Source organism: Procambarus clarkii, chromosome 63 (assembly GCF_040958095.1).
Source record: "Procambarus clarkii isolate CNS0578487 chromosome 63, FALCON_Pclarkii_2.0, whole genome shotgun sequence".
Classification (NCBI taxonomy): domain Eukaryota; kingdom Metazoa; phylum Arthropoda; class Malacostraca; order Decapoda; family Cambaridae; genus Procambarus; species Procambarus clarkii.
This window is the reverse complement of record NC_091212.1, coordinates 16,486,451-16,512,953: the sequence shown is the minus strand read 5'-3', so window position 1 is coordinate 16,512,953 and position 26,503 is coordinate 16,486,451. Positions and strand designations below refer to the sequence as shown.

The following is a 26,503-nucleotide window of genomic DNA, read 5'->3' as shown; positions in this document are numbered from 1 at the left end:
ATATATATATATATATAAAGAAAAAAAATCAAAGGAACGGGATGGTAGAAGAAAAGTACACAGAAACTATATTGGAGGGGACCTAAACATTCCCTCTAATGCGTTATGTGTGGTTTCCTCCGAGGCTAAGGGTCCCCCTTCTTCCAGCCAGAGGTGGTGCTCACTTCCTTAATAAATATATATATATATATATATATATATATATATATATATATATATAAAAGCTAGTATGCAAGGTGCAAGGTTACATTGGTCAATGCCTCCACAGCAGCGGTGACCTTGCAGCACGGTGATTCCTGTATGATCAATGCCTTTATCATCAACCTTATTATTGTTGATCACTTGCCAGCTTGCACAAGGAAAATTGCATGTCATTGTTTTATAATGAAAGTGAAACCTCGCCGTGTGAGGTGTCTGAGGTTTCCTTGTGTTTGTAGAGCATCAGCCGTGGTGTTGACCACCTGTTATTGACCGCGATGTTGACCACCTGTTATTGACCGCTGTGTTGACCACCTGTTATTGACCGCGATGTTGACCACCTGTTATTGACCGCGATGTTGACCACCTGTTGTTCACCACCACACAAATGGTACCCCAGGAAATAATAAATATATATATATATATATATATATATATATATATATATATATATATATATATATATATATATTTAAGATGAATAGGAAAACCAGGGATATACTGAACATCTTGTATCAGAATCTTTACTTTAAAAAACATAACGTTTCGAATACTTCTCGTATTCATCATCAGATCTAAAAGAAAAAACAGAAATCACAATCAAATAGCTGGTAAACAAAGAACTCATACTGAATATAATTGCCTATCAAAGAAAGGAAAATGCTTAAAAAACAAAACACTTCAGCGCACTTAAAGTGATCAATACAAATAAATCTTATTAACTGTCACATATATTAAAACTAATTTAAAATCCATTACACTACAAGATGAAATTTATAACTACTAAAACAAACCATTCTATTAAACTTACGTGAAGTGATCAGAAGTGAAAATTGATACCTAACACATAGATACTAAACACTATAACAAATATTTATATAATGACTACAAATCTACAAAAAATGTATGTAAAATACAAACAGAATAAACGACAATTATAAAGTACTAACCAAAATCTTATAAAAAACTCAAATATTAAATAAAATTAAATACCAAAAGATGTATTATATATCCTAAATAAAAGATTATATTAATGTACAATGTTAAGACTTGAAATAAGTAAGAAAGGGCAAAGACATGGTAAACTAAACAAAATTAAACTACCAAAATAAACTAAAAATCAAATTACAGGGCCTACTGTGCACTATACAGTGTACAATTGAACAGCTGAAAGGTTGCTATTTAACAGAGGCCGCAGCTCCTTTATATATAAGGATTCCATTACTCTCAAATCTGACTGGCCATTCATACAAGTGTCAGGAATTTTAAAATCAGATTCCAGCAGAGAATGATCAAACTCATAACAATGGTTTCTAATCTCCGAAAATGCTGGTTTAGACAATGGTAATCCAGTCCTAAAAGATAATCCCCGGTGCTCAAGTATCCTAATCTTAAAGTTCCGAATGGAACTCCCGACATATCCAGCATTACAGCTGGAACAATTAAACATATATACGACATTTGAGCACAAGGGGGTAGGCACTTTATCTTTAAATTTAAAATAAGAGCCTATGGTATTTGTGTTGACTAAAATAAATCTAAAGTCTACTTGAGGTTAACACTGCTGCAACAGTCTCCTCAAACGACTCCTTACAGAAAAGCTAATACTGCCATAAAATGGTAATTTAATATATTTAAGATCCCTTTCCACTGTAGTAATCTTACACGATGGGTGAAACTTCTTATTTAAGAAATTCCTTATAAAGGTATAAACCATATGCACAGGATAACCATTATTTGAAAAAAATTTCACAAGAAAATTAATTTCCTGATCAAAGTTATTCCAATTAGAACATAAAACAAAGGCCCTATTCAGTAGAGTGTTAATAGCATTTTTCTTAAAAATATCAGGAACAAAGGAATTAAAATTTAAACCTAAACCAGTAAAGGTTGATTTCCTAAAAACATTAGTGTTCAATCCATTGAGGTTATTCACTTTTACATCAAGAAACGACAATGAATTATCAACTTCACACTCTGCAGTAAACCGTATATTACTATGTTGTGCATTAAGATACTCTCTAAATTTCTCAATATGACATTGGTCCCTAAACAACAAAAAAGTGTCATCTACATATCTTCTGTACAAGACTGGTTTAAAGGCCGAAGGACAATTATCAAGCCAATTTATTTCGTGAAAACTCAAAAAAGCATTAGCCAGTGCAGGACCTAAAGGAGACCCCATTGCTACTCCATCAATTTGTTTATAATAAATATTATTAAACATAAAGATGGAGTCTTTAATTGCTATTTCTAACAGCCGTCTGAATATTTTACTACAAAATCCAGACACTAAGTTAGTGTCAGCAAATAATTGACTTACACAGATATCAATGGTTTCCAACAGAGGAATATTAGTAAAAAGTGATTCAACATCGAAACTGGCCATTATAGTTGGGAACTCAAAATTTAAAGAGGAAAGTTCTTTTACAAAATCCTGAGAATTTCTCACAGTAAATTCATTATGCGTTAATGGTTCTAATAATGGAACCAGAAACTTAGCCAGTTTATAATTAAAAGTGCCAATCACTGATAAAATAGGACGAATCGGTATACCTGTTTTATGAACTTTAGGTAACCCATATAAGATGCCAGGCTTAGAGCCAGTTTGTTCAGTATATCCCTGGTTTTCCTATTCATCTTAAAATTAAGATTCCCGAAGGGAACATCGATCATATATATATATATATATATATATATATATATATATATATATATATATATATATATATATATATATATATATATATATATATATATATATATACTATATAGCCATAATACAACCACTTAATAATAATAAAGTGAGTAAGAACAAGATAGAACTTTAAATAATTTCTGAACTCTGGCGGCCATATACTTTCATTTTCTTTCAAGTGACAAAAGGAGAAATTGAGCAGCTCTCGTTCAAAGCAATCAATGGTTTGTGGGAGAGAGAGAGAGAGATCGTATGTGAAGGACGAGGCTATGGAGACCTCGTTCGCTGAGGCTACGTGCCACTCTATGATTGTCTACCTGTACCAGGCTTCGTTTGATTGCGTAAATTACTATAGGTTGTCTTATTGGTTATATAATTCCCTATGTTCTACGTCTGAGGGGCTATGTACACAGTCTATTTCTGAGGGATATGTAAACCACAATTGCCTACTTCTGAGGGGGCTATGTAAACTCCTAGAGTAGAGCGGTTATGCTGGGGCATAACTGTCTGTTTCACTGAGCGTCTTAACGGTGGAGTTAGAAGATGACTTTCCCCGTCCACCACCAGACACCGTACACAACCGTCACTTAACACTGTCTAACTGCATTGTCCCGCTTACAGTCACCCACCGTAATGTCCGGAGTTTCAGGATCGTAAATCTTGCTTTCTCTTCGTGACTCTTGAGTCACTGGTCCCTGGATAAAACCTTCGGTGCGTCCGATCCCACTGACATCGCTCGTCTTATATCTTTAGTTCTGTTATTGCAGCGTCCTGTGTGAGGTTTAGCGCCTTTTGGATATCCCACGACACAGTGCCCCGTATCGTGGGATATGCTTCCCAACTTGGTGCCTTGTTTTCTCAACTGTGTGACAGTCTACGATAACTGTCGCGTCTGGTGTAATGATAACGTGTAACAAATGATACGTTGTTCTTCCTGCCCGACTGGTGACGTGCATTTAGTCCCTGTCTGCTATTGTTTGCATGTTTACAAATTACGGGCACAACGTGGCCGTTATGGCTGAGGTGATAATAGTGGTGGAGGAGCTGTGAGTGCCACACTGAGCTGTGGAGCGGATACACGGGGCATTAGTAGACACAAACACAGATATCACACAAGACGATAATTTGCCAGGAACAAAGATGCTGGTAAGTTGTGTCTTCGGCCACTCACAAACCTGTGAGTGGCCGAAGACTGAAATTGGAGGAGTGTGGTAACACTGGGAGCGGCGGCCAGCCAAGATGACACCGTGGAGGACAGCCAAGATGACACCGTGGAGGACAGCCAAGATGACACCCTGGAGGACAGCCAAGATGACACCCTGGAGGACAGCCAAGATGACACCCTGGAGGACAGCCAAGATGACACCCTGGAGGACAGCCAAGATGACACCCTGGAGGACAGCCAAGATGACACCCTGGAGGACAGTCAAGATGACACCCTGGAGGACAGTCAAGATGACACCCTGGAGGACAGCCAAGATGACACCCTGGAGGACAGTCAAGATGACACCCTGGAGGACAGTCAAGTGTATTTAATGTGAGACAAAGTCTTTTAATCACTGGCATGATAGTGACAAGTGGATCAAGTGGTGCATGTTGCAAGTGGTAGAGGGATACAGTGACTGTGGTAGAGGGATGCAGTGAGTGTGGTAGAGGGATACAGTGAGTGTGGTAGAGGGATACAGTGAGTGTGGTAGAGCGGTACCATAAGAGTGAGTGAAGGTGATGGAGGCAACTTTCAACATTGTATTACCAGATATAAATATTGTGGATGAGTGAAGACTGCAGTCATCTGTGGTGGAGCCACACTCTTTAAACCTTCGTTTGTTGCTTAATGATGGAAAGTCTACCAATAGCTGGTGAGGGCCGCTTGTGAGGGTCGTTTATGGGGGAGGGGGTTCACCGGTTAATGGTTAGTTTTAGAGTGTAATTAATTTATTATTAACCCAATACGTTTTTAGAGTGTAATTAGTTTATTATTGACCCAATACGCATCGTGTGGACGTGGAGGGGCGGTTACAGGCATATAAAGAGCGGGAACTTGATCTTTAAGCTTACACATGTATAGTGGATGAGTTACAAACAGCTTCCATGTGCTTACCATGCACCATCCAGGTGTGCGGTGGGGACAGTGCCCTCACCTGCATGTTCTGCTCACAGTAGGCACACCTGGAATACTTGACATATGCCACACACAGTGGCACACGCCGGGCATAAGCCTGTGTCGCGGCACCATCACAACAAGAGGACTGTTGAAAATATGATATTCATATGAGGCAGAAGGAAGTAAGGAAGTTTATTTAAAGCCTCACATTGGAGGCAACCAGCGGGTGAGGCTGACCACAAGCTAGGCTGCGCGAGGAAAAAACTCTCGAAATCACCAACAGGTAATCAACACGTGTGTGTGTTTTGCGGGGAGTGAATCAGTAGTGAAGCGGTACAGTCCAACTCCATCCACAGCTATACGAGAGTCGGGAATTAGTAGATTACACCGCTCGCAACTTAAACACTGAGCTCGAGGAGGTCACCCTCGGTAAGAACATGTACAACTACTGTCACTTTAATTGGTTGATAGCAGTATTATGTAAGGTGTGTGAGAGTGGTGGGGCCGGCGAGGGTGGTGGTCGTCCGGCAGGGTGGAGTCTCTACTGCTGGGGAGGTGTGATGATCACCCTGGGTGTCTCACCAACACGTCTCTACTGCTGGGAAGGTGTGATGATCACCCTGGGTGTCTGACCAACACGTCTCTACTGCTGGGGAGGTGTGATGATCACCCTGGGTGTCTGACCAACACGTCTCTACTGCTGGGAAGGTGTGATGATCACCCTGGGTGTCTGACCAACACGTCTCTACTGCTGGGGAGGTGTGATGATCACCCTGGGTGTCTGACCAACACGTCTCTACTGCTAGGGAGGTGTGATGATCACCCTGGGTGTCTGACCAACACGTCTCTACTGCTGGGAAGGTGTGATGATCACCCTGGGTGTCTGACCAACACGTCTCTACTGCTGGGGAGGTGTGATGATCACCCTGGGTGTCTGACCAACACGTCTCTACTGCTGGGGAGGTGTGATGATCACCCTGGGTGTCTCACCAACACGTCTCTACTGCTAGGGAGGTGTGATGATCACCCTGGGTGTCTGACCAACACGTCTCTACTGCTAGGGAGGTGTGATGATCACCCTGGGTGTCTGACCAACACGTCTCTACTGCTAGGGAGGTGTGATGATCACCCTGGGTGTCTGACCAACACGTCTCTACTGCTAGGGAGGTGTGATGATCACCCTGGGTGTCTCACCAACACGTCTCTACTGCTGGGAAGGTGTGATGATCACCCTGGGTGTCTGACCAACACGTCTCTACTGCTGGGGAGGTGTGATGATCACCCTGGGTGTCTCACCAACACGTCTCTACTGCTGGGAAGGTGTGATGATCACCCTGGGTGTCTGACCAACACGTCTCTACTGCTAGGGAGGTGTGATGATCACCCTGGGTGTCTGACCAACACGTCTCTACTGCTGGGAAGGTGTGATGATCACCCTGGGTGTCTGACCAACACGTCTCTACTGCTGGGGAGGTGTGATGATCACCCTGGGTGTCTCACCAACACGTCTCTACTGCTGGGGAGGTGTGATGATCACCCTGGGTGTCTCACCAACACCTCCACCTATCTACCTGTTTCCACCACCTAGTTTAACTCCTCGGATCTACCTTCTAACCGTTGGTCGTCTAATGCAATGATTCCATTATCACCACATATACTGTATATTGGTATTCTCTCCCTTCTCTCGTGTTGGTACGCTACATAGTCTCCCGGCTTGGTGCCTTCTTTTTTTTAACTACTTACTTATCTTCTTATACTCCCCTCTCATAATAGGAGTTGCCTCATATGGACTAACAGGCCTTCTTATGTTTCTATACAATATTTTCTCCCCTCATTTGATACACTTCTATTCTCTACTATGATATATTCCCCAGATACACTACAAGAAACACGACGCAAATTGATCTTTATCCATATCTTTGCCTTTCACTTTCACAAAACAGTGGCTTGCTATTTAGACCACACCGAGCCTCTAGTGTCTCTATCCCCCGGGGTCCTCACAGGTCGCTTTCCTGACGATGACGCTGCTGCTGCTGCCGAACATCCGAGGCCAGAACTTCATGTCGGAGGCCCGTGAGGATATGTTCTCTGCCACCAGCAAACTCGAGGACTTGCTCAGCCTGGAGGCCGAGATCGTGAGAATGGTGGAGAGGTACCTGGAGGTGGCCCATCAGAGGATCACCACCATCAGACGGTGAGTGGAGGTACCAGGAGGTGGCCCATCAGAGGATCACCACCATCAGACGGTGAGTGGAGGTACCAGGAGGTGGCCCATCAGAGGATCACCACCATCAGACGGTGAGTGGAGGTACCAGGAGGCGGCTCAGTCTCTCATCCGATGTTTTTAACCACGTATTTGGTATTCCTGGTAGGGGATATCACACACTTATTTATGGCCATAAAATTAAGAATTGCATTACTGTTGACCACTGTAGTGCTCAAGAAGTCCTCCTTGGCACTGTAGTCTACTTCCTTGTGTCACAGCCGAGGAACCCCGGGTTTAATTACCTGGCAGAAGAAAACGGGATAGGCAGGTTTCCTTTCACCTGATGCCTTTTAAAATAAATAAAAAAATAAAATGTTTATTTAGGTAAGATAAATACATACAATAAATTTTTACAAAGATTGGTTGACTTATAGGTAGAGCTATAGCTTTTCTCTCCTAGCAGTAAAAATAGGTACCCCTGGAACTCTTGATTCACACTATTTAACCCTTCATATAATCTAGTATAGCTAGATAAAGACGGGTATGTGCCAATATTAACAATAAAGTATCAAATGACCAAGATTTGGAGATATGTTTGGACATTTGGAGACAAGGGGCCCTGACAGCTGAGTGGACAGCGCTTAAGATTCGTAGACCTGAGGTTCCGGGTTCGATCCCCGGTGGAGGAGGAAACAAAATGGGCAGTTTCTTTCACCCCAGATGTCTCTGTTACCTAGCAGTAAATAGGTACCTGGCAGTTAGACAGCTACTACGGGCTGCTTTCTGGGGGGGGGGGGTAACAAAAAGGAGGCCTAGTCGAGGACCGGGCCGCTGGGACGCTAAGCCCCGAAATTATCTCAAGATAACCTCAAGATAACCCGCAAGATGTTACGCTAGACAAGTGTTGAGACACCTCGGCACACGAGGACAAGTATCATGTTATTCCTGCATGTCTGCTCACTAGTCCAGTGACGTGACTGTGGTAGAGGATCACTAGTCCAGTGACGTGACTGTGGTAGAGGATCACTAGTCCAGTGACGTGATTGTGGTAGAGGATCACTAGTCCAGTGACGTGACTGTGGTAGAGGATCACTAGTCCAGTGACGTGACTGTGGTAGAGGATCACTTTCTGGTGACGTGACTGTGGTAGAGGATCACTTTCTGGTGACGTGACTGTGGTAGAGGATCACTTTCTGGTGACGTGACTGTGGTAGAGGATCACTTTCTGGTGACGTGACTGTGGTAGAGGATCACTTTCTGGTGACGTGACTGTGGTAGAGGATCACTTTCTGGTGACGTGACTGTGGTAGAGGATCACTTTCTGGTGACGTGACTGTGGTAGAGGATCACTTTCTGGTGACGTGACTGTGGTAGAGGATCACGCTCCGCACCACAATGCTCCAGGTGCTACATTTGACTTCTGAAGTGAAAGGCATCTTGACCATCCTATGACACTCTCAGTTTGTTTTTGTGTGTGATTATGTGAGTGTGTTTGTGTTTACATGTTGTGATTATGTGAGTGTGTTTGTGTTTACATGTTGTGATTATGTGAGTGTGTCTGTGTTTAGTGAGTGTCTGAGGGTGTGTTGTACTCTAGATATGATAGAGTCCAATAGGCTCAGGAACCTGTACACCTGTTGATTGACGGTTGAGAGGCGGGACCAAAGAGCCAGAGTTCACCCCTCCCCCCCCCCCCCCCGAGCACAATTAGGTGAGTACGGGACCTGTAGTACCGTGGTGGCCCACTGTACCAACATGTCGTGATGAGTACGGGACCTGTAGTACCGTGGTGGCCCACTGTACCAACATGTCGTGATGAGTACGGGACCTGTAGTACCGTGGTGGCCCACTGTACCAACATGTCGTGATGAGTACGGGACCTGTAGTACCGTGGTGGCCCACTGTACCAACATGTCGTGATGAGTACGGGACCTGTAGTACCGTGGTGGCCCACTGTACCAACATGTCGTGATGAGTACGGGACCTGTAGTACCGTGGTGGCCCACTGTACCAACATGTCGTGGTGAGTACGGGACCTGTAGTACCGTGGTGGCCCACTGTACCAACATGTCGTGGTGAGTACGGGACCTGTAGTACCGTGGTGGCCCACTGTACCAACATGTCGTGATGAGTACGGGACCTGTAGTACCGTGGTGGTCCACTGTACCAACATGTCGTGGTGAGTACGGGACCTGTAGTACCGTGGTGGTCCACTGTACCAACATGTCGTGATGAACCACCTCACAACCTCGACTTTTCTAGTACTGAATCTAGTACAAACCGGAAAAATTTGTTAGATTTATGATCCAGTTACAACCTAACCACCCTAGGCCTAATACACGCTATCTGAGGCCTAATATAGCACATATATGTAGCACATATATGTAGCGCACATATGTGTGCTACACAAGGCATAGCAACATTTAAGTTTATTTTGAGCGTTTTTTTTCCGGACTCCATAAAAAATAGTACAAACAGTGGCTTATTGGTGCACCATTACTACATATTGGCGGGCCATTACTACATATTGGTGCGCCATTACTACATATTGGCGGGCCATTACTACATATTGGTGCACCATTACTACATATTGGTGCACCATTACTACATATTGGCGGGCCATTACTACATATTGGTGCACCATTACTACATATTGGCGGGCCATTACTACATATTGGCGGGTCATTACTACATATTGGCGGGTCATTACTACATATTGGCGCACCATTACTACATATTGGCGCGCCATTACTACATATTGGCGGGCCATTACTACATATTGGTGCACCATTACTACATATTGGCGCGCCATTACTACATATTGGTGCACCATTACTACATATTGGTGCACCATTACTACATATTGGCGGGCCATTACTACATATTGGCGCACCATTACTACATATTGGCGCACCATTACTACATATTGGCGCGCCATTACTACATATTGGCGCGCCATTACTACATATTGGCGGGTCATTACTACATATTGGTGCACCATTACTACATATTGGTGCACCATTACTACATATTGGCGCGCCATTACTACATATTGGCGCGCCATTACTACATATTGGTGCACCATTACTACATATTGGTGCACCATTACTACATATTGGCACACCATTACTACATATTGGTGCACCATTACTACATATTGGTGCACCATTACTACATATTGGTGCACCATTACTACATATTGGCGCGCCATTACTACATATTGGTGCACCATTACTACATATTGGCACACCATTACTACATATTGGTGCGATCGAAGACATAGAAAACGTCCTATCAAAACACGAGGGTGAACAGGTTGTGCTCCATATTCCCTGGAGTTTGTGAGTGTGTCTTGAGTGCGTGTGCATCAATATTCCCTGGAGTTTGTGAGTGTGTCTTGAGTGCGTGTGCATCAATATTCCCTGGAGTTTGTGAGTGTGTCTTGAGTGCGTGTGCATCAATATTCCCTGGAGTTTGTGAGTGTGTCTTGAGTGCGTGTGCATCAATATTCCCTGGAGTTTGTGAGTGTGTCTGAGTGCGTGTGCATCAATATTCACGGAGTTTGTGAGTGTGTCTGCGAGAGTTGGAGAGCGCGAGCCCTCAGTATTCCCAGAGGTTATTGAGTGCCTGAGTGAATGTGCGCTCAGTATTGGCGGCAGCTTGTCAGTGTCTCAAGTGAATGTGCACTCAGTATTTACAGGAGTTCGTGAGTGTGTTTGAGAGCATGTTGCACTCAGCATTCACTCTAACTTGCCGGCAACTATCTGTTGATGACCGTCAACTGTTCCCATCCGCATGTGTGTGCTGCTCTCCGCCTCTTCCTGCTCTCTTATCACTCTTTACTCTCTGTTGCTCTTGTTTCTCTCCCTCTTACTGATAACTCTTTGGTGTTGTATGAAGCAACTTTTGATAATTAAGGGGCGGGAGAGAAAGTAGGGAGAGAGAGAGAGAGAGAGGGAGAGAGAGAGGGAGAGAGAGAGAGAGAGAGAGAAAGAGAGAGAGAGAGAGAGAGAGAGAGAGAGAGAGAGAGAGAGAGAGAGAGAGAGAGAGAGAGAGAGAGAGAGAGAGAGAGAGAGAGAGAGAGAGAGAGAGAGAGAGAGAGAGAGAGAGAGGGTAGGGAGAGAAAGAGAGAAAAAAAGAAAGAAAGGTAGGGAGAGAAAGAGAGAAAAAAAGAAAGAAAGGTAGGGAGAGAAAGAGAAAGCAGGGAAGGAGGAAGGGAGAGAGAAGGAAGAGAAAGAGAGAGAAATAAGAGAGGGATTGCGAGCCAGATTTGTATTTAATGTATTTGGTTAATTTCATCCTGTTTTTATCCATGGAGAGTGTGTCCTCATGATGATGGTATCATGGTAGTCATTGTATCCTCATGTTGATGGTATCATGGTAGTCATTGTATCCTCATGTTGATGGCATCAGGCTTCACGAGCACATGTATATATGGTCCACTGATACAAACACCTTGTGGCGTGTGATGAACGCCCAGGAAAGCAAGGAAGAGCGCGAATATGAGAGCATGACATGATAAACAGCAGCTGTGTTTGTCACTTTCTCCTGCCGTTGTTGTTGATGAGGTGTGGGGCGATGGCGCGGGGACGCAACTCGAGTTTCTCCGGTTGTCGCCGTCCGCCACGCTGCCTCGTTGGCGGTGAGGGCCGGGAAGGCTTCCAGGAAACTCTCGCTCTTTTTTCTCCGTGGATTCTGAACCCTTGTATTGTGACGAGGGTGTATACACACACGCTTACTGAAAGATTATATGAATTTATTTTGCTTGGTACTGTCTCCAGCGCAGGTAGTTATCATAAGACTTGCAATACAAGCCAAGGAATTGTGAAACCGTCGTTTGCTGTTACGTCAAGGGCTACATAGCTTCAGGTACGTAGCTACAGGCTACATAGCTGCAGGCTACATAGTTGCAGGCTACATAGCTGCAGGCTACATAGCTGCAGGCTACATAGCTGTGGGCTAGCTGCATATACCTACCAACACTCCTCTGATATTAGACAAACGTTTTCTTAATACTGTACTTCGATGTTTACATCCCAACACTGGCTGGCGCGTGGCCTTCAGCGATGTCGCATTTCTTGCGTTGTGTTTGGGATGTGTGTAGAGGGGGGGAGGGAGGGGGCGTGAGGCAGCAATTGCTCCCTCAAACCCCCCTCCCCCTTCCCCCTCCCCCTCCCTCTCCCCCCATCCTCCTGAAGGGTCGTGGGCTTTTTCCGTTTTTGAAACTAACAGATACATTTTAACTTGTACAGCTCTTGATTTGTTCGTTAATTAATTTGTGTATATATGTTCTGTTTAGTTAATTGGGATTAATAATATTAAGCACCGAGACCAGCAGTGCTGTGATTGCCTCTACCAGTGAAACATCATCACGGTGCAGGTGGTGGAGTATATTACATGTGAGTAGTAGTGGCTCAGGGCATGTCTATGTGGGTGTGCACGGTATGTGTACATATTTCCTTGTGTGGTGAGGACGAGACTGGAAGGCACATGTGTAGCCAGGTCTGGCGGGACGCACTGTGTGTATTCACCTAGTTGTGCTTGCGGGGGTTGAGCTCTGCTCTTTCGGCCCGCCTCTCAACTGTCAATCAATCAACTTTTACTATTAACTTTTTTTCCACACACACACACACACACACACACACACACACACACACACACACACACACACACACACACACACACACACACACACACACACACACACACACACACACACACACACACAGACAACGCAAGAAATGCGACATCGCTGAAGGCCACGCGCCAGCCAGTGTTGGGATGTAAACATCGAAGTACAGTATTAAGAAAACGTTTGTCTAATATCAGAGGAGTGTTGGTAGGTATATGCAGCTAGCCCACAGCTATGTAGCCTGCAGCTATATAGCCTGCAGCTATGTAGCCTGCAGCTATGTAGGTAGTGGGCTAGATGACCCCTTCCAAGCGCTATAAAGTCATAATGGCTTGATGCTTTCCCCTGATAATTAAAACAAAAATTAGGGGTCCGCCAAAATTTGTTGGAAAAATACAATGTGTTTTAAACATCATCATTGTATTCTTTGAGGGAAAAGTAGTAGTAATTATCACCAGAGAAATAACATTTACAATTTAAATTTCCGAAATTTTTCGCTTGCAAAGTTTAGAATAATGTTCTGACAATCAAGTTTGTGTAAATCATGTGATTACCTGAACACCATGAGAACATAGTTCAGCTTGTCTTTTATTCTTGACCTCTGGAAGTTCTTGATTAGTTTTAGAGCAGAAACTGGTCCCCTCCCCCTAGACTGGAGGGCCCCATCAGGCACAGCTGCATGTGTTTAAACTTGCAGTTCAAAACTTCATTCAGTTTCATATATTCTCTGAACTGAATTAATGCATTCCAAAGCTGGGTTCCAGATCTTTGGTAGCCTCTTGCAATTCATTATTCTTTAATTGCAATTGCTCAATTCTGAGTAAGCATCCATCCGTTTACTCAAGGCGCTGCACAGCTGATCAATGGCAGATATATAAACATTGATAAGAAATGGTTCAGGTGGTGAGCCTGAGAGATCAGTCTCCTGTGCCGGTCCGTCATGAAACTTCACTGTGGCACAGCGCTTACGTGTTCTTGCGGTCTCTCTCTTGCGGGGTGATGTGCCAGCCTTCACACTGACATTCTTTTCAAATTCATCAAACATCTCTCTGTGATGCAACAAATTCTTTCAGCGAATGAAGAAGTATTTCTGATGCATTCAGATCCAGCGCCGAACTTTGCAGACTCATGCTTGCTTTGTGGGAGCGTTTTAGTAAAGATCACCGAACACTAGAATCAATGCGCCCGCCCGGAATCCAAGCCCAAGACCCGTAGCTATCTTATCTTGTGGTTACCTTGTGTTGGTTTCGGGGCTTTGCGTCCCCGCGGCCCGGTTATCGCAAAGGCCTCCTCGGTGCTTGACTGGTCAACTAGGCTGTTGAACGCGGTTGCTCGCAGCCTGACGTATGAGCCACAGCCTGGTTGATCAGGTATCCTTTGAACGTGTTTATCGAGTTCTTTCTTGAACACTGTGAGGGGTCGGCCAGTTATGCCCCTTATGTGTAGTGGAAGCGTGTTGAACAGTCTCGGGCCTCTGATGTTGATCGAGTTCTCTCTCAGAGTACCTGTTGCACCTCTGCCTTTCAACGGGGATATTCTGCACATCCTGCCATGCCTCCTGGTCTCATGTGATGTTATTTCTGTGTGCAGGTTTGGGACCAGCCCCTCTACTATTTTCCACGTGAAAATTATTATGTATCTTTATATTATGTTTATATTTATGTTATGTATTACTATAAATTATTATGTAAATTATATTTATGTTAACCCGTCTTTGGCCACAGGTAGCTGATCTCTCCGTCAGCACGCCATACCCTCCTCTCTCAGAAAGCTTCGTCATCTTCGTACTTGCTTACAATTTCTTCCGCACAGGTACGTGTCAGAGTACCGAAGCCTGACCCAAGGAGCCAGTGAGGGCGGGGGGATGTCAGCTCCTGCAGGGGAGGTGGTGGCTCACCCTGTGGACGCCTACCTTCTCCTGAAGCGGCTGACAGTGGAGTGGGCCAGCGTAGAGGACGCCATGACGTTTCATGCCAACGCTACACAAGGTCAGTTATGGTGGGGAGGGTTGTGGTGTGGGCGTATAGCTCTGTGTTGTGGCATGTTGTATTGTTAGGTGTTAGTATATGTGTAGGTCTGTTGCGCTGACTTGTCTTGTGACATACTGTAGTGTTATGGGTGTTGTAATGTCTGTGTGTGAGTCTGTTGTGCCTCCTAACAGAGCTGGTACAGCGTGTGGTGGTGTTCCGCGAGAAGTCCACCTTCCCAGTGATGGAGGACCTGCACGGGGCGGCGGTGGCTCTGGTCCGCCTCCAGGATACCTACAACCTTAACATGTCCACACTGCCGGCTGGATCCTTCATTGGCGTCGGCCTCACTTCCCACGGTGGGTAGGGCGCTCCAGTGGATAAGGGAGTACCTAAGCAATATGGAGCATAGAGTTATAGTGAGGGGTAAGACCTCAGATTGGCGTGAGTCCAGACTTCCTTGACTCACAAAATGTGTCTCACCATCTTCACCGCCCACAACACTCACACAGCACCACCCACACAGCACCACCCACACAGCACCACTCACACACACACCGCTCACACACACACCACCCACACAGCACCGCTCACACAGCACCACTCACACAGCACCACTCACACAGCACCGCTCACACACACACCACCCACACAGCACCACTCACACAGCACCACTCACACAGCACCACTCACACAGCACCACTCACACACAGCACCACTCACACAGCACCACCCACACAGCACCACTCACACAGCACCACTCACACAGCACCACTCACACACACACCACTCACACACACACCGCTCACACACACACCACTCACACAGCACCACTCACACAGCACCACTCACACAGCACCACCCACACAGCACCACTCACACAGCACCACTCACACAGCACCACTCACACACAGCACCACTCACACACAGCACCACTCACACAGCACCACCCACACAGCACCACTCACACAGCACCACTCACACAGCACCACTCACACACACACCACTCACACACAGCACCACTCACACAGCACCACCCACACAGCACCACTCACACAGCACCACTCACACAGCACCACTCACACACACACCGCTCACACACACACCACTCACTCGCAGCACTATTTACAACTAAGTCTCTCCCTCACCACATACTCGCAACTAAAACCTCTCTTCCTCAACAGAGTTCCAGAGCAGCAAGTCCCTCAACGCCAGAGACTGCCTCTTCCTGGGCAAGCACGCCTTCAATAAGGGTTACTACGACAAGGCCATAGAGTGGTTCGAGGCAGCCTTGAACACTGCCAGTCATGAAGAGAACTCCTCCGCCCCCACACATGAAATTGAACCTTTCCTTAAGGCAGCTGTTAAAGTGGTAGGAAGCAAATGTGTGTGTGTATTGTGTTGGTGCTTGTGTAGGGTGTATTGTGAAGATGTGTGTGTGTGTTGTGTGGATGTGTGTGTTGTGTGGATGTGTGTGTGTTGTGTGGATGTGTGTGTTGTGTGGATGTGTGTGTGTTGTGTGGATGTGTGTGTTGTGTGGATGTGTGTGTTGTGTGGATGTGTGTGTTGTGTTTGTTGTGTGGATGTGTGTGTTGTGAAGATGTGTGTGTGTTGTGTGGATGTGTCTGTTGTGTGGATGTGTGTGTTGTGTGGATGTGTGTGTTGTGTGGATGTGTGTGTTGTGTGGATGTGTGTGTTGTGTGGATGTGTGTGTTGTGTGGATGTGTGTGTTGTGAAGATGTGTGTGTGTTGTGTGGATGTGTGGATGCGTGTGTTGTGTGGATGTGTGTGTTGTGTTTGTTGTGTGGATGTGTGTGTTGTGTGGCTGTGTGTGTTGTGTGGATGTGTGGATGCGTGTGTTGTGTGGATGTGTGTGTTGTGTGGATGTGTGTGTTGTGTGGATGCGTGTGTTGTGTGGATGTGTGTGTTGTGTGGATGCGTGTGTTGTGTGGATGTGTGTGTTGTGTGGATGCGTGTGTTGTGTGGATGTGTGTGTTGTGTTTGTTGTGTGGATGTGTGTGTTGTGTGGCTGTGTGTGTTGTGTGGATGTGTGGATGCGTGTGTTGTGTGGATGTGTGTGTTGTGTGGATGCGTGTGTTGTGTGGATGTGTGTGTTGTGTTTGTTGTGTGGATGTGTGTGTTGTGAAGATGTGTGTGTGTTGTGTGGATGTGTGTGTTGTGTGGATGTGTGTGTTGTGTGGATGTGTGTGTTGTGTGGATGTGTGTGTTGTGTGTATGTGTGTGTTGTGTGGATGTGTGTGTTGTGTGGATGTGTGTGTTGTGTGGATGTGTGTGTTGTGTGGATGTGTGTGTTGTGTGTTGTGTGGATGTGTGTGTTGTGTGGATGTGTGTGTTGTGTGGATGTGTGTGTTGTGTGGATGTGTGTGTTGTGTGGATGTGTGTTGTGTGGATGTGTGTGTTGTGTGGATGTGTGTGTTGTGTGTTGTGTGGATGTGTGTGTTGTGTGTTGTGTGGATGTGTGTTGTGTGGATGTGTGTACTGTGTCGATCTGTGTGTGTTGTATGGGTGTGTGTACTGTGTGGATGTTTGTGTACTGTACTCGCCTAATTGTACTCACCTAATTGTGCTTGTGGGGGTTGTGCTCTGGCTCTTTGGTCCCGCCTCTCAACTGTCAATCAACTGATGTACAGATTCCTGAGCCTACTGGGCTCTATCATATCTACACTTGAAACTGTGGATAGAGTCAGCCTCCACCACATCACTTCCTAGTGCATTCCATCTGTTAACTACTCTGTTAACTACTGTTAACATCCACTGTGTGGATGTGTGTACTGTGTGGATGTGTGTACTGTGTGGATGTCCGTACTGTGTGGATGTCTGTACTGTGTGGATGTCTGTACTGTGTGGATGTCTGTACTGTGTGGATGTCTGTACTGTGTGTGTTGTGTGGATGTGTGGATGTGTGTGTGTGTTGTGTATTCACCTAGTTGTGCTTGCGTTTTTTTGTTTTTTTTGCAGGTATATTCCTGCGCGGGCCCTAAGCCTCTGGCTGGCCCACTAAGTGTTGCTTGTTTCTGTTTTACTTGGGCGGAGTATGAGTATTTATGACTCGTATGGTCGCTTCAGTAAGATTTTGTTCCATGAGTTTAACAACTTCTTCTGCTCTGTTGAATCTAAGTTGAAATCTTATTGGGTTTGTAACTGTGTTAGATAATGCGGGGGTTGAGCTCTGCTCTTTGGGCCCGCCTCTCAATTGACAATCAATCAACTGTTACTAACTACTAACTATTTTTTCCACACACACACACACACACACACACACACACACACACACACACACACACACACACACACACACACACACACACACACACACACACACACACACACACACACACACTCTCTCTCTCTCTCTCTACTCTTAACATCTGGAGAGAGAGAGAGAGAGACTACTCTTAACATCTCTCTCTCCATCCACTGGAGATAACTGGGGTATCAAGGTGAAAGAAACCCTACCCATTGTCTTTCGGCGGCGCCGTGAATCAATCCCAGGCCCCCGGATTACGTGTCCAGAGTGCTGTCCATTCAGCCACACGCCCCCCCCCCCCACCAGATGTGTAGATGTGAGTGTGTGTGTGTGTGTTGTGTAAATGTGTGTGTATGTACTTACCTAATTGTGTTTGCGGGGGTTGAGCTCTGGCTCTTTGGTCCCGCCTCTCAACGGTCAATCAACTGGTGTACAGGTTCCTGAACCTATTGGGCTCTTATCATATCTACACTTAAAACTGTGTATGGAGTCAGCCTCCAACACATAACTTCCTAATGCATTCCATTTGTCTACTACTCTGACACTGAAAACATTCTCTCCAACGCCTCTATGGCTCATTTGGGCACTCAATTTCCACCTGTGTCCCTAGTGCGTGTGCCCCTTGTGTTAAAAAGTCTGTCTTTATCTACCCTATCAATTCCTCTGAGAATCTTGTATGTGGTGATCATATCCCCCCTCTAACTCTTCTGTCTCCCAGTGACGTGAGGTTTAATTTCCGTAGTCTCTCCTCGTAGCTCATACCCCTCAGTTCGGGTACTAGTCTGGTGGCAAACCTTTGAACCTTTTCCAGTCTAGTCTTATGTTTGACTAGATATGGACTCCATGCTGGAGCCGCATACTCCAGGATTGGTCTAACATATGTGGTATATAATGTTCTGAAAGATTCCTTACACAAGTTTCTAAAGGCCGTTCTTATGTTAGCCAGCCTGGCATATGTCGCTGATGTTATCCTCTTGATATGAGCTTCAGGGGACAGGTCTGGCGTGATGTCAACCCCCAAGTCTTTCTCTCTCTCTGACTCTTGGAGTATTTCATCTCCCAAATGATACCTTGTATCTAGTCTCCTGCTCCCTACACCTATCTTCTTTACATTACATTTGCTTGGGTTAAACTCTAACAACCATTTGTTCGACCATTCCTGCAGCTTGTCCAGGTCGTCTTGAAGCCTCAAGCTGTCCTCCTCTGTCTTAATCCTTCTCATAATTTTGGCGTCGTCAGCAAACATTGAGAGGAATGAGTCTATACCCTCTGGGAGATCATTTACGTATATCAGAAACAGGATAGGTCCGAGTACAGAGCCCTGCGAGACTCCACTGGTGACTTCACGCCAATCTGAGGTCTCACCCCTCACTGTAACTCTCTGTTTCCTATTGCTTAGGTACTCCCTTATCCACTGGAGCTCCCTACCAGTTACTCTTGCCTGTTTCTCCAGCTTATGTACCAGCCTTTTATGGGGTACTGTGTCAAAGGCTTTCCGACAGTCAAAAAAAAAATCAATGTATGTGTGTGTTGCGTGGATGTGTGGATGTGTGAGTGTTGTGTGTGTATGTGTGTGTTGTGTGGATGTGTGAGTCTTGTTTGTGGATGTGTGTGTTGTGTGGATGTGTGAGTGTTGTGTATGGATGTGTGTGTGGATGTGTGAGTGTTGTGTGTGGATGTGTGTGTGTTGAGTGGATGTGTGAGTGTTGTGCATGGATGTGTGTGTGGATGTGTGAGTGTTGTGTGTGGATGTGTGTGTGTTGAGTGGATGTGTGAGTGTTGTGCATGGATGTGTGTGTGGATGTGTGAGTGTTGTGTGTGGATGAGTGTGTGTTGAGTGGATGTGTGAGTGTTGTGTGTGGATGTGTGTGTGTTGAGTGGATGTGAGTGTTGTGGGTGTGTGAGAAATGTACAGTCACGGTACAGCTGCTGGGGTCCGCCTATGTAGCTGTCAATTGTTTATTGCAAGAACTTCCAACTTTCTCAGTTCTTATTTTATATACTTTTAAACCTGTAAATACATCAAGATCCCTAGTTCCCCCTTCTTGACAGTTTTATGTTCTCTGAAGTAATACCTCGTTCATCTGGGTCTTCTGGTACCATCCATGTCCCCTCGTTCATCTGGGTCTCCTGGTACCATCCATGTCCCCTCGTTCATCTGGGTCTCCTGGTACCATCCATGTCCCCTCGTTCATCTGGGTCTCCTGGTACCATCCATGTCCCCTCGTTCATCTGGGTCTCCTAGTACCATCCATGTCCCCTCGTTCATCTGGGTCTCCTGGTACCATCCATGTCCCCTCGTTCATCTGGGTCTCCTAGTACCATCCATGTCCCCTCGTTCATCTGGGTCTCCAACTTCATTGTTGATATCGTTAATGTGTAACTTGCTTTGAGTAAATACAAGATGTAGTCCCCTCCTTATACTCAGGACGGAACACTCCCACGGTGCACCCGGACAACAAGCGCCCGGCTCCCAAGTACCTGCTTCTTGCTTGGAACACAAAAATAATAATTATGAATAAACATGCTTAAACCACTGTGCTGCTGGTCATCTTTTTATCTGATGATCTCCGATAAAAGCTGTATATGCGATTATACTTCACCTTTGGTTCCATCAGCGCTGCTATGTCTGGGTCTATTTCCTTTGTTATCTCTTGCTTCTGCAATTGTGTTGTGGTTCTCAGGCTACGGGCAAGAACTCGTCACCTATTTACGTAACCACTTACGAACTCTGTAAACTTTTCAACAATCATGGCGGCTATATTTACATTTATTACACATTTTATGAGCTTCGAAACTTCACAATCCAAAATTTGTACTGTTATACTTATACTTTGTACTTAGTGCTTCTGAGCTCCTTTCTGTTTTCGTTTGATTGTTACTCTGGAATCTCCTCCTCCTCCTCTGCCTCGGGCATGGTGTTGCAAGCAGCAGTAGCTTTTGCAATTCAGTACTGTAGTTGCAGATGTATGAACCAGAGCAATGGTATTTCTAGTGAGTTGTGGTGTAGCCCCAGACCTGTGCCCTTCACACAGCACGACGACGTCCTGGAGAAGAGAGGTCCCCGCGGGTCCGACTGGCAGACGAAGGCCGTGCCGGTGGACGAGGACCTCGCCAGCAAGCACAAGTATCGACAGGTCTCCGACCACAAGTTCCGGCCCAAGCTCTACCAGCACCAGAGTGACGAGGAGCAGGACGACCACTACGCCAGGCTCTGTCGCGGCGAGAGGCTCAGGGTGAGTCTCTAGGGTCAGGCTCAGGGTGAGTCTCTAGGGTCAGGCTCAGGGTGAGTCTCAAGGGTCAGGCTCAGAGTGAGTCTCTAGGATCAGGTTCAGTGAAACGCTCTAGGGTCAGGCTCAGGGTGAAGCTCTAGGGTCAAGCTCAGGGTGAGTCTCTAGGGTCAGGTTCAGTGAAACGCTCTAGGGTCAGGTTCAGGGTGAAGCTCTAGGGTCAGGCGCAGGGTGACGCTCTAGGGTCAGGCTCAGGGTGACGCTCTAGGGTCAGGCTCAGGGTGAGTCTCTAGGGTCAGGCTCAGGGTGAAGCTCTAGGGTCAGGCGCAGGGTGACGCTCTAGGGTCAGGCTCAGGGTGAGTCTCTAGGGTCAGGCTCAGGGTGAAGCTCTAGGGTCAGGCGCAGGGTGACGCTCTAGGGTCAGGCGCAGGGTGAGTCTCTAGGGTCAGGCTTAGGGTGAAGCTCTAGGGTCAGGCGCAGGGTAACGCTCTAGGGTCAGGCTCAGGGTGACGCTCTAGGGTCAGGCTCTGGGTGAGTCTCTAGGGTCAGGCTCAGGGTGAAGCTCTAGGGTCAGGCGCAGGGTGACGCTCTAGGGTCAGGTGCAGGGTGAGTCTCTAGGGTCAGGCTCAGGGTGAAGCTCTAGGGTCAGGCGCAAGGTAACGCTCTAGGGTCAGGCTCATGGTGAGTCTCTAGGGTCAGGTTCAGTGAAACGCTCTAGGGTCAGTCTCAGGGTGAAGCTCTAGGGTCAGGCTCAGGGTGAGTCTCAAGCGTCAGGCTCAGGGTGAGTCTCAAGCGTCAGGCTCAGGGTGAGTCTCAAGGGTCAGGCTCAGGGTGAGTCTCTAGGGTCAGGTTCAGGGTGAAGCTCTAGGGTCAGGCGCAGGGTGACGCTCTAGGGTCAGGCTCAGGGTGACGCTCTAGGGTCAGGCTCAGGGTGACGCTCTAGGATCAGGCTCAGGGTGAAGCTCTAGGGTCAGGCTCAGGGTGAGTCTCAAGCGTCAGGCTCAGGGTGAGTCTCAAGGGTCAGGTTCAGGGTGAAGCTCTAGGGTCAGGCGCAGGGTGACGCTCTAGGGTCAGGCTCAGGATGACGCTCTAGGGTCAGGCTCAGGGTGACGCTCTAGGGTCAGGCTCAGGGTGACGCTCTAGGGTCAGGCTCAGGGTGACGCTCTAGGGTCAGGCTCAGGGTGACGCTCTAGGGTTAGGCTCAGGGTGACGCTCTAGGGTCAGGCGCAGGGTGAGTCTCTAGGGTCAGGCTCAGGGTGAAGCTCTAGGGTCAGGCTCAGGGTGACGCTCTAGGGTCAGGCTCAGGGGTGAGTCTCTAGGGTCAGGCTCAGGGTGAGTCTCAAGGGTCAGGCTCAAGGGTCAGGCTCAGGGTGAGTCTCTAGGGTCAGGCTCAGGGTGAAGCTCTAGGGTCAGGCTCAGGGTGAGTCTCTAGAGTCAGGTTCAGGGTGAGTCTCTAGGGCCAGGCTCAGGGTGAGTCTCTAGGGTCAGGCTCTGGGTGAGTCTCTAGGGTCAGGCACAGGGTGATTCTCTAGGGTCAGGCTCAGGGTGAGTCTCTAGGGTCAGGCTCAAGGTGAGTCTCTAGGGTCAGGCTCAGGGTGAGTCTCAAGGGTCAGGCTCAGAGTGAGTCTCTAGGGGCCAGGCTCAGGGTGAGTCTCTAGGGTCAGGCTCAGTAGAGTCTCTAGGGTCAGGCTCAGGGTGAGTCTCTAGGGTCAGGCTCAAAGTGAGTCTGTAGGGTCAGGCTCAGGGTAAGTCTCTAGGGTCAGGCTCAGGGTGAGTCTCTAGGGTCAGGCTCAGGGTGACGCTCTAGGGTCAGGCTCAGGATGTCTCTAAGGTCAGGCTCAGGGTGAGTCTCTAGGGTCAGGCTCTAGGTGAGTCTCTAGAGTCAGGCTCAGGGGGAGTCTGTAGGGTCAGGCTCAGAGTGAGTCTCTAGGGTCAGGCTCAGGGTGAGTCTCTAGGGGTCAGGCTCAGGGTGACACTCCAGGGTCAGCCTCAGGGTGAAGCTCTAGGGTCAGGCTCAGGGTGAGTCTCAAGGGTCAGGCCCAGGGTGACGCTCTAGGGTCAGGCTCAGAGTGAGTCTCTAGGGGTCAGGCTCAGGGTGACACTCTAGGGTCAGGCTCAGAGTGACGCTCTAGGGTCAGGCTCAGAGTGAGTCTCTAGGGTCAGGCTCAGAGTGAGTCCCTAGGGTCAGGCTCAAAGTGAGTCTCTAGGGTCAGGCTCAGGGTTAGTCTCTAGGGTAAGGCTCAGGGTGAAATTCTAGGGTCAAGGCTCAGGGTGAAGCTCTAGGGTCAGACTCAGGGTGAGTCTCTAGGGTCAGGTTCAGGGTGAGTCTCTAGGGTCAGGCTCAGAGTAAAGCTCTAAGGTCAGGCTCAGGGTGAGTGTCTAGGGTCAGGCTCAAGTTGAGTCTCTAGGGTCAGGCTCAGGGTGAGTCTCTAGGGTCAGGCTCAGGGTGAGTCTCGAGGGTCAGGCTCAAGGTGAGTCTCTAGGGTCAGGCTCAGGGTGAGTCTCGAGGGTCAGGCTCAGGGTGAGTCTCGAGAGTCAGGCTCAGGGTGAGTCTCTAGGGTCAGGCTCAGGTGAGTCTCTAGGGTCAGGCTCAGGGTGAGTCTCGAGGGTCAGGCTCAGGGTGAGTCTCTAGGGTCAGGCTCAGGTGAGTCTCTAGGGTCAGGCTCAGGGTGAGTCTCGAGGGTCAGGCTCAGGGTGAGTCTCTAGGGTCAGGCTCAGGTGAGTCTCGAGGGTCAGGCTCAGGGTGAGTCTCTAGGGTCAGGCTCAGGGTGAGTCTCTAGGGTCAGGCTCAGGGTGAGTCTCTAGGGTCAGGCTCAGGTGAGTCTCGAGGGTCAGGCTCAGGGTGAGTCTCTAGGGTCAGGCTCAGGGTGAGTCTCTAGGGTCAGGCTCAGAGTGAGTCTCGAGGGTCAGGCTCAGGTGAGTCTCGAGGGTCAGGCTCAGGTGAGTCTCGAGGGTCAGGCTCAGGGTGAGTCTGTAGTGGTCAGCCTCAGGGTGAGTCTTTAGGATGAAGCTCGGGGTTAGTCTCAGCATGAGGCTCAGGGTGAGTTTAGGGTGAAGCTCGGGGTGAGTGTCTAGGGTGAGGCTCAAGATTGAGTCAGGGTAATTCTAGGGTGAGGTTCAAGGTGAGTCCCTAGGGGTGAGAATCAAGGTGAGGCTCAGGGTGAGTTTCCGGGCTTATGGTGGGTTCATAGCTAGTGTGAGACGTATTAGGGTGTGAAAGTTAAGGTGTAAGGGAGAGTAGTAAGAAACCTACAGCGTAAGGATGATTAGTTATAAGTTAGGGTGAGAGAGAAGAGTGAAGGGGTGAGAGACAAGAGTGAAGGGGTGAGAGACAAGAGTGAAGGGGTGAGAGACAAGCGTGAAGGGGTGAGAGAGAGAGCTAGGGTGAGAGGGAATGTACAGCTTAACTGTTATTATTATTATTATTAATATTATTATTATTATTATTATTATTATTATTATTATTATTATTATTATTATTATTATTATTATTATTATTATTATTTTCTACCACAGACGTGGCCACACAATAACAATGCTAACCAGCATATATACATTTTCTTCTGTCCTCCATGGACAGGGTTAGAGATGCGTTAAACATATAGTTCAGGGATTTATTGAATAATTAACCACAGAAGGTGATTGTAGTGCTTTTAAGGCTAGGCTAACCTACATACGTAAATACTGTACATAAATACACAGATTTACGTATGCCCTACATAAGGTGTTCGATGTGTCTTTTACATAGTGTCATTAATGTGCATTTACAAAGGTGAAATGGAATTCTAATCATCTTCCACATATACTTTATACACATACATATACACAGACACATATACGTACATATACATACATATATACACACACATGCATATACATACATTTGTCTCTTTTACTGACAGGGTGAGATAGCTGATAGAGAAACTAGTGTGCAATTAAGCACTTAATCACTGAAGGTGATTAAGGTGCTTTCACAAGCTTAGGTTATATAGTTACATCACATACATTCATTGTATAATTGATACATTACATGATCAATCTAGGGTACAAGTCCAATATATCATCAAGTGTTCCAGTACTCATATAGTAGTTACAGAGTTCAGTATACCTTAGCCCAGGAGGGCGAAAGTCAGTCAATATGGGGCATTCTACAATATAATGTTCAAGAGAGTGCATGTTTTCTCTTTCACAAAGTTGACACATTGTGTACTCGACATTTGGGTTTTGAGAAAGCTGCCAGATACGTCTATATCCCAGGCGTATTCTGGCCACTATAACATCACATTGCCGGGTTCTTGTTCTATTAGTCCCATATGTGAATGTCTCCTCATGATATTTATCATAATATTTAATGCTACAACTTTCAGGTCTTTGTGAATTTGTTAGGTCGGTGAGATCTTCATTAGATATTTGTTTAAGAATTCTCTTTGTTACTGCTAATGAAACACCCATATCAATTTCTATTACTGGTTTTCTACAGGCTGTCTTTGCAAGCATATCAACAGTGACATACCTTGAGATGCCAACATGTGATGGTATCCATAAGAATTTAATTTCAAATCTCTTTTCTTTAGCAGCTAAAACATTCATTCGAATATCACTGATTATTTTCTGGGTGTTATTACTATGCGCGTTCAATGCCAGGAGTGCACTCTGCGAGTCACAGTATATAAGTCCACTGCCTTTGTCTTTTAAAAATTCAGTGGCAAGGTATATGCCTGCAAGCTCGGTTTGAGTTGTACTTGCCCAGTCACTGACGCGCTTCATTGTTGTATGTACGAGAGAAGATTGTTCAAATATATTACATGCACATCCGGTACATCGTCCACCTTCTTCTACAGAGCCGTCGGTTATAGCACAGATACACATCGTTACCCATACTCTGAGTACTATCAGGGTGGGGGTGAAGGGGTGAGAGGAAATGTACAGCATAGCTGTGTGTGGGAACAGGGAAGCGACGGAATGATAACACTAAATATTTGACTTGTGGTTCATAACAGCCCGTGGAGGTGGAGTCATCGCTGGTGTGTCGTCTTGTCGGCCACTCCCACCCACACGCCCACGGTTACTTCTCACTGATGCCGCTTCAGCTGGAGGAGATGTCGCTGGACCCTTACATCGTGGTCCTCCACGACTTCCTCACCGAGCGTCAGACTGACGATATCATCCAGAGGGCCAAGCCCAAGGTGCGCCCCCTCCT

At 46.7% G+C, this 26,503-nt stretch overlaps 1 protein-coding gene across 1 annotated transcript in view; it reads left to right on the top strand.

The window, feature by feature from the left end:
- Positions 1-26,503, top strand: part of LOC123747527 (prolyl 4-hydroxylase subunit alpha-2) — a 51,400-nt gene that overhangs the window by 9,001 nt on the left and 15,896 nt on the right. The window contains exons 2-7 of the mRNA XM_069308779.1: positions 7,004-7,194; positions 14,651-14,826; positions 15,000-15,164; positions 15,990-16,177; positions 21,109-21,309; positions 26,304-26,489. Coding sequence (XP_069164880.1) covers positions 7,004-7,194; positions 14,651-14,826; positions 15,000-15,164; positions 15,990-16,177; positions 21,109-21,309; positions 26,304-26,489 — 1,107 coding nt within the window. The remainder of the gene's footprint in view (positions 1-7,003; positions 7,195-14,650; positions 14,827-14,999; positions 15,165-15,989; positions 16,178-21,108; positions 21,310-26,303; positions 26,490-26,503) is intronic.